At 39.6% G+C, this 18,873-nt stretch overlaps 1 protein-coding gene across 1 annotated transcript; it reads right to left on the bottom strand.

Annotated features, from left to right (window-relative positions):
* Window positions 1–203: 203 nt before the first annotated feature.
* On the bottom strand, window positions 204–17,094 carry LOC113100916 (parapinopsin-like; the record flags this gene model as incomplete). The annotated part of the gene is made up of 3 exons (XM_026265406.1): window positions 16,518–17,094; window positions 13,284–13,612; window positions 204–437 (listed from the first exon to the last, which is right to left on the bottom strand). Coding segments are annotated over exons 1-3 (927 nt in total), but the record flags the coding sequence as incomplete, so codon positions are not given.
* Window positions 17,095–18,873: the final 1,779 nt, after the last annotated feature.

Consider the following 18,873-nt stretch of genomic DNA (forward strand, 5'->3'; position numbering starts at 1 on the left):
TTTACCTGAAGTTTTCATGGTTGCTGAAGATACTGACTGAAATGTAGTTTGACCAATTTCGTGCAGGCTATTGTCCAAACTACTAGGACATATTCAGGAAAAAGAAGACGTATAGTCACCCTATGTTCACTGAAGGACAAACAAGCATCTTTACACACTGATTGAATAGCAGTTAAAACTGATTTTTTTCCGTTGGCACCCACCTGTTTGTTCATGAAGATGTAGATGATGGGGTTTATGACAGTGCTGCTCTTGGCTAACAGAGAAGGAACGATGCTGGCCGCTGCCGTGACCAGGCCGGGACGCCCGAATGTCGCCAGCAGGGCCATAACCCCATAGGGCAGCCAGCACAGCAGGTAACACACCACCATGGTGACCACCATGAAGAGAACACGCTGCTCCCGTTTTCGACTCACCGCTGTATTGATCCTGCTCATCTTTGTGATTTTGATGGGGGAAAAGAAGAGGAAAGAAAAACAAATAAGATCTGAGAAACATGGCATCATACTGGACAGCTACGTCACTTTATCCAAAGTAATAAAACTGTACATGCAGACATTCACAGATTAAATGCCTCATTGAGCGTTTAGCATATAGCTTCAAGCCAGTCTGGCAGAAATGGATACAGCCATGAAATCGATCGCTCTGGTCTGTAATAGACCCTTAAACACAACAATGGGTGAACAGAAGAGCCATTAGACGATGTAGAATTGCTTACTGAGCATGATGCACCATTTTCTCAGTATTGTAACACTTTGTCTGACAGCCGCTAAGTGCTCTTTTGCAGGCACCCAAGAGCTGAGAGTTGCTACTTTGGTTGAACTTTAGTCCCTGAAGTTTGGTGCAGTGGTCTTCTGCAGTGTAATCTCCTCTGAGACTTCAATGTGTATGTGGAATAAACTCACCTCAAAAAGTCATTTTCTTTATCATCTCTTTCAGAATTTCTATGGAATAACAAACGTATATACCACGGTGCAAAAGTTTGGGGATTTAAAAAAAAATGTATTTAAAAAATGATTTTCAAAAAGTTTTTTTAGTCTACGAATGACATTTAACACACCATTTGGTCCCACATCAGAAATTACCTAACAAATATTTTTTTTTGCTTTAGGAGTAAATGGTGTAAATTCACTATATTTTGTTAGAAAATGCACATTTCATTCTAAATATGTAATAATATCTTGAACGTATGAGCTTTAAACAAGTACATTTATCTAGGCAAAATACTCAAATCACATTCTTCCTGCATTCAATAACTTTTCAACACAACATCATTAATGTCAAAACACCACTAGTTCTCACATGTATGTGACTACCATTCTGAAGACACTCACAGCAAGAGCCAGTGACCGTTCCGTGTTGTCACACCTAAATAAGTGTCTATACAAGTGAAATTAATGAAGATGGATGGAAAGGAGAGAAAAAAAAGTAGCCCCATTAAATTGGGAATAATTCACCTCTACTTTAAGATACATTTTCTCTCATATAACTTAATGATCAGAGTCATACAGTGCTTTGAATTATATCCTATACTTCAAATTAGAACATGAACATGTCTTCCTCATGGGTCTGTACTTCAAGTGTGTAATGGCTGAAGCCCTGCACCCAGAGGATCAAAACTGTGCTTTGACTAAAAGCTAATTAAGAGCAATGGAGTGGAACAAGTGTGGCACTTTACTCACAGGTGGTCCTCGCAAGACACCCTCGTTTCCACCGTCCACCTTGAGGAGAAGCCACAACTTGACAAATTATTACTTAGCAGAATGTCAGATCAATGTCAAGTTGCTAATAGGCTCCCCATTGAGTTGCGCCACAGTATTCTGGGTCTTTTTTTAGTGGCCACATTAAAAATAAGTCCTATATGCAGAGAAGGGCAACACTCAGGGGTGCAGGCTGTGAATAACATGGCCTGCAAGGTGTGAAGGCCTGTGGGGGAGTAAAGTCGTGGCGGCAGACATCACCAGAGGCCACGGCCAGCGGCACATCTGTGGACACACTTCCAATTAAAAGTGAGAAGATGTGACGGCTGTTTGAGATGCAACGCTGAGGTGGGTGGACAAAAAAGGGCAGTTTATAACCCCGCAAGACATCCACAACTTCCACACAATTTAAGTTTGACTGACAGGTGGAAACTTCACGGTCACATTAAAAACAGGATACCGTGTAGAGATGACTGAAGATGGACAACCTCAGATGTGAATCACAATAGGAGAGAGTGTGTGTAGGTGTGTTTCCGCTTTCCATAATCCTCAAATGAATTCCAGTAATTACAGCACAACTCCTGATGAACCATTATTGCTAGGGAATAGCAATTACAAGCAGCTATTTAAAAGTGCAGAGATGCTAAATGGATTAAACAAATAAACTGTGAAATAGGACAGAAAATAAGCTTTGGGAACATTATAATAATCGCACAGAGTGTGAAAGCATATGCTCAATCAGCGTTCAAAACATTATTAGCATAAATAAACAATTTTTTCCCCCTCCGAGAAACCAGATTGAATAGATTAACAACTAAAATGCACCGAAATCTGATGACATCCAGAACTGTCAAACTTCTAAAATGCGCCTGGAGAGTCACAAACTGCAAGAGTCCACATAGGTTGCATCATTAGAGCAGGCGAGTGCATGTAAATCCATGCGTTTTCTGCTGGTGTTGTGGTAATGAGATTCTCCCCTCTGGGTGTATGTGAGCCCTGCAGTCATAAGGTGGCAAACCCAGCAGGATGGAGCGCTGTGAAGGAGATGCTAATGCGCGTGGCAGCTCTTGTGGATGCCAGAGAGTGTTTGGTCAAGGAGGATCCTGTATGTGGGTAGGTGAATGTGAAACATCATGTGGCTAGAAAGATTCTGAAAGCCGTTTGGCTGCGATCACAGCTGAGACCTTTAAACTTAACTTTGTTTCTGGAGATCTCAGTCTGGTCTTCTCTGATACCGGAAAAAACAACAGTCTCCATTAGAAAAAGAAATCAGTCTGTCAGCAGTCAAGGGCGCTGTGGGTAAATCTTTCAGTTCTCTGGTGAACCTGATATTCTGCTGATATGGTGAAGGGTTCAATTCTAAATACTTAAGCGAGATGGTGACGGTCCTTAAAATTTTTTTTCTAGACTGTCGTTTCTTTAGAGTTCTTGTAAGAGAGTTGTGATCATCAGTCAGTGGTGAATGTGATGAAACGGTTCCAGAAAATGGTAAGAAATGTCTTTCCTATCAAGATGAGCTGCATGCAAAAAGTAACAAGTGCTACCTAGTAGTGTAGGGATTCACAAATAAACAAGCTAGTTTATTTTTGGTGAATCAAAAACAAGCAGTGAGACCAGTGAAGCCTGATTTCTGAAACAAATGATTCTAATGAGTGGCTTCTTTTGAAACTTAGTTTAAAAAGACAAGTTTCCAGTTTAGATGAGTCTTTAACACTGCCCTGTATAAAATTACATTATAAGCAAAGAGACTGAGATTGGAGATTCTTGATAAAAAATTTAATTGAATCAGGATATTAGGGTTGCAAAGGGGTGGAAAATTTCCATAAAATTTTCAGAATCTCTCCGAAAAGTTTCCAGAAATCCTGGAAAGTTTCCAAATCGAATCAAGAAATCTCTATCAATAGTAGGGTTGCAAAGGGGTGGAAAAATTTCTAAAAACTAATTTCTGTAAAGTTTTATTTATTTGGCCATTTTTGCCTTTATTATTACAATTGGACTGTATTCAGACAGGGATCGAATTGGGAGAGAGAGGGGTACAAAAAAGTCCACGAGGCAAGAATCGAACTCGGGATGCCCAAAGCACAACAATGCTACCCACAAGGCTATTGGAATCAACCTTTTTGCAACCTTAATCAATGTTAGCATTAGAAATGGTCATGAATCCTGTCTACGCATATACAATATTATTAATTTCATACATAAAGCCATTAATTGCTACTGTACCAGTATAAAAAACAATAGTTGAACAGTTATATAAAGATACAGTAAGTCTGTTTGCATGAAGTTCATGCACAGTTTTGTTATCATCAAATAATTTCTCTGAGCATGGTATAGTTGGCAAATTACAGTAACCTCACATCAATTATGAAAACAGATGCATCTGTTTGATGATAGAAATGTAGTCATTAATTAAAAATAGCAATAATTTGGCAACTGAAAAGCGGGCCCACACACATCTACATCCACAGGAGATTCACAGAACTGGAACACCCTTCATTCTCAAAGTTCTACATATCCCCCAACCCTTTCATGCTCGATTATTACATATTTGGGCTAACTTGATTATGTTTTCAGCTACCAATTATAGAGTAGTACACCGATTAGCACATTTTACCATGCTTAAATCCATTCTGCATATTTCCCCATAAATCAACACAGAAAATAATCCCCAGATCCCCTCCGGGCCTGTTAATCACTAAAGCCTATAATGGGAAATTTTATTTGTCAATAAAACTTTGACATTTGTGACATCGGCATTACAAAGAAGCTATTTTCCTCTACATCCCCACAGGACCCTCTTTAAGAACCTCTGCCCTACATTTTACTTAAGAATAGAGAAGTGCAAGTTCTAAAGTGTTTTTTTTTTAAAAAGACTTTTAATTTAGGAAACATTTGTTTGTACAGTGGTTGGTACAGTACAAAAGTCTGAGACTACTAGTGAAAATGCTTATATTTAGATTTTTAGATAGAAGTTCTAAATACACGTTTCAAAAAATACAATAAATAAATAAAACATTAATTCAGATTTTTCCTGATTTGAAATGTGGTCTCAGACTTTAAATAAAAGGTAAAGTAATAGGAGGAACTGTCGGTAAAAATCCTTCTCTTTTTCTCTCTCTGACACGCACATGAGAGACAAGTAAGTAAGTAGCGAAAGAGAGTTGATAGTTGAAAGCTGGATGGCTGGGGTGACAGACAGAACAGTTGAGAAGCACAGAGCAAAGTCAAAAACAGACTTAAAGAAAGTGGCAGCCAGAGAGAGAAAAAAAGGGGATGGTACAGTACATGGATGATGAGTAGGAGCAGAGTGACAGAAAAGAGAAGAGATAAAACCGACCCATTTCAGCAAAATAAGCCCTGACGATTGGCTCGTGATTGATTTGGGGCATAACCTGATCTGTCGTCAACTGCACTACACAAATACAGTGGAGTAGATCATTAAATCTCCTCTCTGACAGGTGGGCAGAACAGTTATGAGTACAGCTGCATAAAAAGTTCCCAGGAGAGAGTGTTGCTCTGTGCCTCTCGTTCTTTATTGCTCCTGGACTTCCTCTATACTTTAAGCAGCTACAGTTGCTTGTACAGCATGCATAAATCAATGGCTTTAAGTAAACAGTCTGGCAAAATGAGTTCAGCACTTTCATGTCTGCACTTTATTCTCTGCCCTCGTGTAAACCGGCGCTGAGGGTGTGTTCAGTAATACAAACACTCCTTCCACCATTAATCTCATTTTCTGTGTGTAATTATATCCCTCTATTTGTCATAGTATTGTAATCAAATTTAGACTCCACTGCTATAGACTTAATAAACCCAATCAAATGCCAATGATATAAATTACACAAGGAAACAGTCTGTGCAGGATAGATGAACAGCATTGAACGGTGCAAGCGGATTATTACATTATTTACAGGGAGTATCTTTAATCATCTGGTGCTGAATCCCAGACCACCTAGAAAAATCGTATAAACTTTTAATAGTTTAGGAAAGTCAAATAATTTTGACATGTTTGTTTTGCTTTCTCCTCTGCGCATCCGTGTTCACCACTCTCTCCCCAGATCTTAAATTTCGCCCTTCATTACGCCGGTCATGCGGCCGACCGCCTTGTTGTGAACACGCCTGCTTGAGTGACCAAAAGCAGGACATTACAGTTTATAAAGTTTTAAGAAACTATATTTTTCTTAAACTAACGCATCGTTTCACTGTAGAAGGCCTTTATTAACACCCTGAAGCCATGTGGAGTAGTTTAATGATGGATGGATACTTTTTTGGGGGATTAAGAAACAGGGGCATCATTCACTGCAATTTTACAGATTGGAACAAACAGGACAATGTGGAATATAACACTAAATGTGTTTGTCTGAAATAATAATGTCAGACACGCCGAGGATGCCCTGAGGGTGAGTAAATCTTGGACTAATTAAAATTTTGCTGTAAACTATCCCTTTAAGAACTGCTGCAACAGTCACCACAACACCACCAAAAACTGCTCTAAATAGCGCTAGATAAAATGACAATGCAGCATATTTTCAAAATTTACCTTGTAACTTTCTCTTTCATTAGTGTAGAGTAGTATTTCAGCAGTGGTTGTAATAAGGACATGTGACAACAGAGTTTTGTTGAATTTTCTGATTTCCAGAGGGCTGTCTGTTCTGTCGAAATATAACAGGGGATGAGAAAAGACCGGGAGAGAGATGGGTGTCTAATCCTAATCTGGAGATTCTATGTCCTGCAGAGTTTAGTTTCAATCTGCCCCAACACACCAGCAATCCTGAAAACATTATGGTTCAGAAGTGATTAATTAGGAATGAAGCTAAGAACTACCAGCAAGTGCTGACAGTATTAAGCTATCACTTGTCTTGAAGTTTATGTGTTCCATTTTCAGAGTATGAAAGTAGCTTTCACAACATCTGGGCACTTAACCTGGAATACCAATTCTGCAAAAAGACTTAGACATCATTGCCAATGGCATATGAAAGCCCCTAATTAAGAGGGATTACACTGCTAATTAAAGACTAATTAAGTTGTAAGTCATTAGGCTCAATTTGAAAACAAAGAAAACAGAGACAGCAGCTAGCATGATATCCATAAAACAGTTTATTGTTAAAAATGGTCCATTCATTTGCGTATTCTGGATCTTTTGAAACCTAAAAGATTTCTTCCACTAGGAAAAAACGTGAACTTTCCAATGTGATTATGTAATGGGTGGAGTTGTGGACATGCATCAAAGAGCTAGTGCAAGATGAGCATTTGTGGATAAAAATTATACTTTTCTATTTTTTTTATAAAAAAAAAAAAAACTATTATTGATGAATTATTTGGACCATCGTAGTCCATTATAGTATATGGAGAAAATCATGTTAATTTTTCCTCAAAAAGTATAGTATGGAAATGAGATGGAGCATCTCATTCTCTTGGTGAACCATGGTTACATGCATAACATCGAGACATTCCCCTTCAGGAACTCGAGCTGCATCAAAACTCTATGGTAATGAGTATGCCGATTCTGTCAAGCTTACAAATCCCTGCCTAGTGTGGAAGAGCACAGCTAAGGCAAGATAAAAAGAAGCTAGGAGTGGCGCAGAATGCAAGTAGGAACCTGACAAAGTAGTCAGTCTGGACATCCTGCAGCGTTCCGAAGGCCAACTCCTGGAGGAGTGAGGCTTGACCCCCAAAAGAAGAGGGGAGATCAGACTGCAGTGAGGATCGACTCGATCTGAGCAGGAGACAGACATGCCTGCATCATGGTCGAATTTTCTTAGCATTTAGTCTTAACCCCTTTCACATGAGCGAGAACAACATCTCGATGCCCAACCACCAACTGCTCTGATTGAGCTAGTATCAAGCAAGCATTGATAGAATTTAGTATGCGGATGCCCTGGAGTCACAGAGGATCCTAAGCAGCATCGACACACTGTGTAAAAGTGCGGGATGACAGTGCAAGGCTAAAGGGAAGAACCTGATATTGGTAAACTTTTCCCCTCAAAAGCAAAGCTCAGGAACTTCCTGTGTTGGGGAAGGATGCATCTTTTAGATCGATCGTGACAAACCAGTCTTCGTGCCCTGAGACAAGACTTTGATTTCGAGCATCCTGAACTTCTTTGAAATGATGAAGTACCAGCTGTAGAACCCGGACTCTCTGCAGAGAGGAGAGACCACCTCGATAGCCTCCTTCCTCAAGAGTGTTTATTTCTTGTTCCATTACCAGAGCCTGCCCGAAGGCCCACAAAGTGGGAATGACCCCATTTAAATGGATTCTGTAGCCTCTCTCCACAGTGAGACACATTTGGCAGAAGTTTCCACACTGCCAAGTAGTCTACAAAGGAAATCAGCTTTTTCAAGAGTGACCTCTGGTGTAATCAGAGTGGCTAGCTTGCTGCCCTGAAGTGGTGGACGTGCAGGGGATGGCCGAACTAGCTGCACTAGAGACCTCCAAGGAGGTAGCAAGCCTCTCAGTACCACTATGTTTCTGGGTGGAGAATGAGAGAAGTGCTTGCCGGACACTGCTGCACCCTGAAGCACCGTGTGTGGCATGGTTGGCAGATGAGTAGAGACATGCACCATATAATGAGGTGTACACCCTTCCTCAGAGGGGCCTGCCCTCAGAAGTCCTGAACCATGGGCATCAGGACTTTCCTTTGGCTGAAATCTTCTATTGAAAATGATGGTCCTCAGGCCTGTCATCTCCTATGAAGACTTAAACTGATAGAACCAGAGCTTGCTCAGGGCAGGACCCAATGAGACACATTTGACACGGGGCTCCCACACTGCCAGGTGACCTACTAAGGGGACCAGTCTCTCAAGACTGGCCTCTGGTGTACTTAGAGCGGCCAGCTCAGTGCCCTTAAGCGGAAGACTGGCAGAGGACAACCGAAATAGCAGTTCTAGAGACCTTCTTCGAGGTAGCGAGCCCCCCAGAACCGGTAGACATTCCGATCTCCTGAGGTCACTGAGGAGAGACAGGTACTGTATAATGAGGTGTAAACTGCTCTTCCCGAGAGTCGGCTGTCCCTCAGAAGTCCTGGGCCATAGGTGTCAGGACATTTTAGCTGAAGAGAATCCAGCGGGAATGACGGTCTGCAGATCCGCCTTCTGCTAGAAGCCTTTGTCTCGGGGGCACCACTCTGACTCCTCGGCAATGTGCGAGCCACACAGTTCTATATACATGAGACATTTTTCTCTCGAGAAGGAACATCAGAGGGAGTGGAGCTAAGCATCCATTTACAGAAAGAACACATCCGGCCCCCTCGAGAGCTGACTGTGCGTGCTCTGCTCCAAAACAGACTAAACATAAATCGCTTGCGAGGGCAGGGAGAAAGAGCAATCAAAAAGCAGTCTGCTTATATGCAAACAATATAAATCTACTCTGAGAAAGACAACTGCAGCAGCGAGCTCTAACTCAAAGGGGGAAGAGACCACAGTGGGGGCTTCCAAACCCAGAGAAAGAGAGCACTAGATCTATGAAGTGCAGGCGGAGAAAAGGCTAGCCTCTCTCCAAACCATCCGCTAGATCCATGTGCGATCCTTGCGATCTCAATCGCCGCTATGCCTCAGCAGCAGCGTGACTCGAAATGCAAGATCACAAGCACAGAGACACTCCTCGAAGCATGGCCGGCGGGAGCAGAGCATCTGCAGCGGGCAGAAGCACAATCAGCCCCCCTCGAGAGCTGACTGTGCCTGCTCTGCTCCCACACAAACAACACATAAACTGTGTGTATCCCCACCCATAATGCAATGCGGGCAGGGAGGAGCAAACAGTCTAAAATGCTGCTTGCTCTAACCCTTAAGAAGCATTTGACATAATATACTTGTGCAACTGGGACAGACAACAATAAATAAGACTGACACACACACACAGAGCATTTGCTGAATGACAGAAAGCTGCCGCTGTATCCACCGCACATGCTTTTAGGTGTCCTGGTCACTATGTCACCCCACCCATGACGTTTCGTTCCATCCATTGGACTGATTACGTGATTCAGAGTGTGGTCACACTGAACGCATTCCCATAGCGTGTTCCCAAAGTGTCTCATTCCTGAAGGAGAATCTTAATTTCTTTTGTCAGGAAATTTTAATTCTGGAGTGAACTATACCTTCAAGTTGTGTAGTGTATTCCAGCCTTTAGAAAGAAATGACAGCAGGTCATAAACCCTGACAGAAACCATCCAAGCCATTTTCCCCTAACCCTAGGGAAAACTGGATTGTATTTTCCCAATCCAAATCTATCAAATTCTAAAGTCTAAAGATTAATTTGAAAAATTTCTTCCTTGAAATGCTAAAAGGTCAACACTTTTCAAAGCTGGCAACATAACGTGCAGCAGATGTAAACTTTGTTTCTCTCTATCATTATGTCTAACCAGCCGGTCTCTGTGCAAAACACAGTTCTGTCTCAAAGGATCGTGAAAACTAGTGTGGCAAATCCACTGGGTTTTTCTCCCTACGTTTTCCCAGTGCACTCCGTTCCACCCGCAGTGTGAGTTTACAGAAAGAGACAGGCCGTGTCCGATCAAATGAGGCTGTTCTTTGGGAAGGTGGTCGACCCCCTGCTGGGTGACATTTTGGATGGGTTAGTCAACGGCTGAGTGGAGTGACAAGAGCTGGGAGGGCAACTCTATGTGCTCTATGCACTGTGGATACACAACTGTCAAATCTTCGTTCAAACTTATATAACACAGACACTTTCTGGGGGACAAAGGGAGAAAACCTGTAGGTCTGCTTACTGTAGGTGACATTCAAACTGTCACAGTAAGCACAGTTAGCATGTGCTGAATTAGAGCCCTAGAAGGAGTTTATTGATCATAAATGTGCGTGAATCATTATCTAATTGATTGTTTGTGATAGATGCAATTAAAAAGAGCCTTCAGCTTAATTGAAGAGCTGGTTACTCTGTAATATAACATCATGTGGCATTTTTATCACCACCTTTGAGATTTACCCGAGTGGATAGTGAATATATCTGGCACCTGTCCCCCCAGGAGTTCTCCGCATCGAACTGTCAGAGTTGCATCTCATATAAACACACAGGGTGCTAATTGTCTAAAAGACTCAGAGCTTATCGGCATTCCATCTCTGTGCCCATGGTTCAATACCAATGGAGAGGAGCTACAATCACTCTTAAACAGTGGACGCGATGCTGTAGTTATCTGATCTCATGCTGTGATTGGCCTATAACTGGTTTGCATTAAATTACATCAAAATAAATTGAAGGCAGCGGATTAGGAAAATGCCTTTGATCAAATGCATGATTTGATCATCTTCAGGACATTTTGCAAATGATTTTGTGTGAGGTGTCATAATCCGACTCTGTAAGCAACCATATGAATCGTATCAAGCATAACAGTGACAATAAGGTTTCTAATCATCTATTTGAGATGACTGGGAGATTTTGACTTAAAGTTTGAGAAATCTTGAACACTTAAAGGGATAGTTCACCCCAAAATAAAAATTCTGCCATTAATCACTCCTGTAAGGTCTTTGTTCATCTACAGAACACCCCATTCACTTCACTTAACTTCCGTTAAAGTTGTATATATATATATATATATATATATATATATATATATATATATATATATATATATATATATATATATATATATATATGCTTAAGTGATAAAGATTTCTGAGAAATACTAAATAAAAGGTGACTGCAAGATTATTATCCCTGTGAGGTGTCTATTGTAAAAGTTTGTTTACATTTCTCCGCCCTTGTGATAACTCTTTCATTGGAAATTATTTTTGCCCAGGTTTAAGAAGACCTCCCTTTGTTCCTGCTTCTATGAACACTAGCCCAGGCTTAAAGTTATCTGCTTGCACAAGCATGTATCTATCAGAAGCAGGGTATTTTCACCACGGAGGTTAGATCACACCATTGATGTCTAGCACTAAATATTGACCTACATACAGTACTGTGATGCATTAAAACCGCAGCTTCAAATACAGTTCACTGCGGATGACATTGTGCAGAAATCTATAGACGACCTTCAGACCAAAATGAGATTCAGCAGAGCTCTTGCACACCTTTATGAAGAAAGTGCTTATGTTAATGCTATGACACAGGCTGGGCGATGAGTATCTGCTGAATGAAGTGAAACGAAAAGGTGAATCTCTCAGTTCTGAAAGCATTAATAGCCCATTTTAGGCAGGGCTAATTTACATAAACATGAATGTTTCCGAACTCCCCCTGAACATCAGTGTCTATTAAAAGTGCTGAAACATCTATTTCATACATTGTAGTCTGTTAAGACGCAGAGAAGATGGAGCTTGCAAGCAGATTTCTCATTCATTGTTGCTACTGAAAGTAATTCGGTTGCAAATCAAAGTGTTTTGTTGTGTCAGTGCATTTATTGTAAACAGCTGATGGCCTCTGTTAGCTCACCCATACTGTGAAGGACGGGAGGAAGGAAAGGAATTGTGGGAGCTTTGAGAGCATTTTTGTTTTGTTTACTCCAGAAAAATGGGCCACTCTGGGGACATCAAATAACAACTACTTCTCAATTGAAATGTTTTCTTCCATCTCCATGCAAATTCAGACAATATTTGGTTCCTTTCAGGCATTATATAGTGCTTAATTTGCATTCAATATGTGTCGTGCGAAACATTGAGAATAATTGTAATTTGTTGCAGACAGCTGGTGTTGATCACCGGACAGTGCAGGGACAAGCGGTCGAAAAAGAATTAATCTGGCTTCCTCTGGTAAATTGGAAATGATTGAGAAACAGAATAGGATACTGCCGGGAGCGAAATATTCAAACGGTTTTTAATTTGAACCACATGCCGAGTGGTTTTGTTAATTAATGGTGAAAAAAGGTCATTCGAGAAAACTCATAATAATTGGTGAATATTACGCTAATTAAAGTTGAAGTTGAAGTCCAGGTAATTGTTTCTCTTGTGGAAGGTTGCGTAAATCATTTGCTGCATTTTCTGTCACAATAATGAGCTGCAATGTAATGTGAAGGAGTCAAGGACAGTTTTTCCTGATATTGCATTACACACATTTTAATACAACACAATGATTATACTTCATGATAAAATGTGAAAGAAGATGCCTTGATCTACCCTTTTGTTGTTTGTAGATGGGAAAATCACTAAGAAAGAAGTGATCTGGAATATTTCACAAATAAAAAAGGGCACTATTTAAAAAAATTAGGCACAATATATAATAAGCCAAATGTGTATAATAAAGAAGTGTAAAAAATAATTGCAATTATTAATTATGGTTGACAGTAACCATTGACTGTTATATGCCCAGAAAATACTGTGAAAGTTACCAACATTCTTCAGAATATTTTCTTTTGTGTTCAACGCAGGTTTGGAACACGGTGAATAAATGATGGCAGAGTTTTCTTTTTTGGGTGAACGATCCCTTTAGGTGGAACTTTTATTGAACTTGATCAAAGAAAAGCACTTATTTATTTATCATTATACTTTACAGAGACTGGACAAATGTATTGTGCAACCAGTAACTTACGAAATGAATCCCAGTCTCTACAAATCAAGCACAATGGTCTGCAATATGATGCATAAAGTTTTTCTGAAATCAATAACTCGTCAGCTGTAGTAGACAGTAATGGTTGTGACACCTACCTGTGTGATAGCCTGAAGGAGTCTGCCATAGCTGTAGACAATCACCACAAAAGGGAGAATAAGGCAGAAGATAAACAGACAGATGATGTAAGACACGTTGTTGGCTGTCCGGGCGGCCCAGTTGACGCTGCAGGTGGTGCCGGGACCCTCCGGGCCGTAGCAGCTCCATCCAAACAGTGGCGGAACAGTCCAAACCATGGAATATATCCAGGAGAAAGCAATACCCATGGCCACCTTTCTATAATTGGTAGAGTCGGCCTGCGTGGCCCCCATCATGGTGTTGTAGCGCTCGTAAGAGAGCACCGCCAGGGAGATTAGAGACACAACACCTGTACAAACAGAAAGAAAGATACACAGACAACACATAGCACTGTTATGAGTAACAGAGGTTCTGAGTTACTTACATATCATTATTACCTTTGAAGGGTTGTTTACGTTGAGTAAAAGGCTTAATCTGCAGCTTTTATTGGGTGCAATATACATCATGTTCAGTGCTGTGGGATAACCTTGCTTAACAATGAAAATAGAGAATGTTGATACATTCTGACACTGTGAATAAAGATTATTGGTTTTACAAGAAAATACTATTTGAGACTTTTCTTTCAAGATTTCATGTTTAATTAATTTTTATTTGAAAAATACCAGTAATGCAATAACCCTTGGCTTTGAGCAGTTAAATTCAGAGTATACGCAACACTGCAAACCACACTGTTTTTAAGTAGGTTCTTTCTGTTTGGCCAAGAGATAAATCAATTTTCAATTTATTATTTTTATTTTTTTTTTTTGGTATATAAATCCAAAAGATCATATTTTTGGAGAGAAAATGCAGAGAAAGTCAAAAATTCTTCCATGTCCTTGTGTTTTCAGTCTAACATTCACACTGTTTTAAAGATCAACTCAGAAAAAAAATCCTGCCATCCTAATCAGAAAAAAGCTGCTTAACAAAGACCTGACTCAAATGTTGTTCAAAGAGCCTGTAAGCTTGAGTATTTAAACTACTGTATAAGCTTGAAAAGTCTCAAGAACATTTTGAACCTTAATACGGTCATTTTTCTCTGTCTGATGTGAGTGTGTATATAAAATCTGCACTGACAATGTGTTTCCATGTCTGGGTAAAGCTGTATCTCCATGAGCCTGATGATGTATTTGCTGTACTGATGGTTTAAAGAATAAAGCCTCAAATCTTTTTTCCTTGCAAGTATCAGAATTGTCAGCACTTTATCAATATAAATATTCAAGGGAGATAATAATCTGTGATACACGTGTATAGTCCACTGCTTACAATTAGCATCATAATGGCATTACACGTTGTGAATGAGTAAAGAAGCATGTTATATCATATGCATGATGGTTCCTGATGACAGCTAATCAGGAAAGCAAGTAATGAGCCCTTTCAAAGCAATGAGAGGCAGTTGCCATCAGGCTTTCAAGTAATGGAACCAATTAAAGAGGTTTTCTCCATAAAAGCACACTTAGTTCTCCCATAGGCATAGTTTTATTGAACCAGTGATGATTCGTCCAGCTTTAATCAGCATAGGACCCTGAGCGGTCATTCAGGTTTTGACAATTACATTGCATCATTAACATTCTACATTACCAAGTAGGTCATATAGAGCTCTTAAACATTGATGTCAAAATCTATTGTCATATAATCACACAGACTTAATTGATCTTAAGGTCTGCTGGCACCAGAAAAGTGACCTGTTAATTAACTGCATAACAGCTGTTCTACTCCATGGAAACACTACACTAGGCTCTGAGAGACTGTGTTATGGGTCAAGTACAGGACAGCACACATCTTATTTCTATAAATACAGCTCTCCTTACCTCCAGGTCGAGTGTTAAACCCTAATCAGAAGAAAGAATATAATATCTCTGCCTTCCTGGTGATTTTTAACTTTTTCCCAATTATGGAGACTTATTATTCTTTTTAATTGTAAACTGTTAAAAAAAAAACAATTATGCAATAATGCAATAATTTGCAATTTCTAATTATTTAATGAATTTCCAACCCATTAAAAAGTTCACATTTTATTTTTGTCATGCATAAATACATTTCAAGTGTCTGAAAAAGCACACTGAATTTTGGTTAGTTTTTTAGAGGGTTGGACTTTTTCTGTGCACTTCTGAGCAAATTTAACACCCCTACAAAAAATTTTTTACTGTGTGATGACATTACAATACAAAGAATACCATAATTTGACGGTTACATTTCCAGAAAGACAACACTAACTAAAACTTATATAGATTATCCAGAACTAGGTGTTTAAAATGTCAACAAGACAACATTCATTTGACTGATTGCCATCTATAGGCAGGGGGAGGTAGACTATCCTGCCTTCATATTATATGTAAACATAACCTATATGTTGGATTAAGCAACTTGGATGTTTATAGCGCAAGGTGAACTACAATTTAATAATTTTTCTTTTTTTAGGTTTTAAGGTTTTTAAAAAGTTTATTAAAATACTGCAATTCCAACTTAAAAGGTAATTTGGGCAATTTATAATAACTGTCAAACGTTTACTCAAATAAACTGTAATATTCATAATAGCTTACTGCAACTTTTGGAGAGGCTAACAGACTTGATTAGTGTTAGCAGCATCTCCCTGGCGAGATTTTTATTTTTTTATTTTTCCAAAACCGACTAGAACAGCGCGCACAGGAGTATGACAGGAAGCTCCTGAATACCTTTTACCTCACAACCAATTATATCGATAATGTCTATAAACCTATAAAGATAGCACACGATAGCTGTTGTGTTAACATTTAGGCTACCCAAGAAAAAAAGATTACTAACGTTAGCCTACTAACGTCATTTCGGTTCTGAATTCAATTAAGTTAATGTCAAGTTGGTATGAGGAAATATAAAGAGACACTAGTGTCATGTTTGATATCTAGCTCTCTCTTTCGTCTTCACGCGGTTTTAAGTTACTGGTAGCTTTTTACTTTAAAAAAGGCAAAACATTTATAGACCGCGTAATAATAACGGACGTAGAGGTTCTTAAAACGCCCAAAGGGAACGTGCTGCAAGTAGGCTACATTTCTAATACATATTCATCATCTGTCTATACCCTACACACAGATGGCATCGTAGCACTTTAACGATTTAAAAATAATGTTGTACAATGTAGCTAAGCCTGCGAGGTGCGATTCAAAAGTACCAACCTGTACAGGTGCATCCGAAGACTACAGTAATTGTTCATCAACATCGCTTGTAACATACGGACTCACCCAGGAATGTATTGATGAAGCCGTACCACACGCATCCCGCGCGACCGATGAGCCACCGTCCCTGCGTACTGGCGGCGAAGCTGAACGGAGTGCCGAGGACGCACACCAGCAGATCACTCACTGAGATGCTCAGCAGAAGACAGTTCATGGGCGAGCGAAGCACCTTGTAGCGACAGAACAGGATGAGAACGAGCGTGTTGTTGAGAAACCCAAAAGTTCCGATGAATCCAAGGCACACCGCGACGACCAAGTGTCCAGTCGGACTCAGACTGTGTTCTGAGTGACTCTCATCCAAGTGCGCTCTGGTCCCATCACCTCCTCCAGCGCACCACGCGCAACTCAGACTCACGTTGGACTCAATCATTACACCATTAATTATGGCTTATGTGAAGTATTTAATCAGTTTTGTTTTGAAACGAGAGTCTGTGCTTTGTAAAGTCAGTGTAATCCATCAAGTCTGTAGAGTTTTCTAACCCATTATTTCAGTGGGACTAGAGTTCACCAAACGCTAAACGCAGAAGCACATGATTGCCTCATATAGCTTTCTCTAGATAGTTTCAAGATGTGGTCAAGCCAATTATGCCCCTCCTCGGGATGAATGGGAGTTTTTATTACCCCCCGCCTAGCTGACGTCTACGTCTCAAGCCACCGATCTTAATATTCCAACAGCACTCTTTGCTAGTTCGTTTTACACCCTTACAATGATTCCTTGCTAATTCGTCAAAATGTAGATATGCCAATTAAGGGTTAATTCTATTAGTAGGTCTATGCTGGAATCTACACAGTAAAAAGTACAAATGTGGAAATAAGTAGGTATTTGTACTTGATGTATAACCTTAAAAGTGCTCAGTGAAGTCATACTAATATTTATAGTTTGAATAAAAACAGCCACATGTGTATTTTTCTGGTTACCTGAAAGATTCTTTATACCATGGAATGGAATAAAAAAGAAAAGTAAAAAAATACTTCTAATTAGCAGGAGAGCTTCATCAGTCATCTCAAAAATAAAATGTATATTTAATTACATACAGGCAATATATTTGACTTCAAATAATCTGTTTTGTCTTTGCTGAACATTTGAGACCAAAAATCAAAAAGAGAGAGATTTGGCCAATGAGGGTTAAAGAAAATGTATTTTGTGGTCTTACTTTCCAAAAAATAAAACAAAGTTTTGTCCTCATTTAACATATAAAGAGTTCATGAAAACACACTGATGAGTGATTTCTGATTCTTCGTCTGCTTTGATCAATCATTTCCTTTGGAAGCATATTACCTCTTCACATGAATTCTTTTTGACAGGTGAGGGGTCAGGAAAGCAATTTTCTCCACTATTTATCCACAATTTTCCACAAGGGTTGTGATTGCTCCACAATCAATTCTATTGATGTGGGATTTCATTGTGTCTTGTAGTTATGAGGGCCAAATTTATCAGGGATGTTTTCAAGAAAAGTTGAAGAACTTATGGACTGTGCTTCACAAAAGGGGTATGCTCTCTGGATCCTGCTTTAATTACTGATGTCTAATGCATCATCAACCCCTTTGAAGCTCTGAACTGAATCCTAAAAGATAAAGTCAGGTTCCTTGCCAATGTAAAATTCCAGATCTCTAGCTCCACTGGTGGAAGATAAAAAAAAAATGTTTGATTAAAGGGGTCATATTACATTACTAAAAATAACATTATTTTTTGTGTAATGCAATGTGTTTATGCAGTTTAAGGTAAAAAAGAAGAAAAAAAACTGCATTATTTTCCATATAATGCACATTATTGTTGCTCCTCTATGCCCCGCCTTTCTGAAACACATACATTTTTACAAAGCTCATTGTTCTTAAAAAAGCGAGGTAAACGCTGATTGAACAGCTATCCAGTGCATTGTGATTGGCCGAATTCCTCATGCGTGTGACAGAAATTTTACGCCTGTGGTGCCATCTCCCAGCAGGATGAGACAAAACCAATAAAATATTACAAACAAGGCATTTGTTGCATCCAATCGGGACATAATTACGGATTATAATGACTTATACTGTCTTTTTACGTGTTGCGTATCAAATTCTTTAAATATAAAAAAACGTACTTCCAGACCGAGTCAGAAGCGCCAGACTGTCCTTGCAAAGTCGTAACTGCCCCACTTTATAGAAACAGCCTTTGAGCACAGAAGCATTGTAGGCTGCTGGTTCAACAGTCCTCATCTTCCATAAAATGCGCTGCACACATCTGTACATTTGGGTTGAACTGTTCTGGAACGGTGTTTTAAATACACCTTATCCACTGATTTCTAGTTGTGTCCTCTTTTGATAGGCCAAACAAAGCAGTTTCACTTTCACAAAGAAACAGCCCCTCCACAACATGGCAGTGGCA

Source organism: Carassius auratus, unplaced genomic scaffold, assembly GCF_003368295.1.
Source record: "Carassius auratus strain Wakin unplaced genomic scaffold, ASM336829v1 scaf_tig00217401, whole genome shotgun sequence".
Taxonomy (NCBI): Eukaryota; Metazoa; Chordata; class Actinopteri; order Cypriniformes; family Cyprinidae; genus Carassius; species Carassius auratus.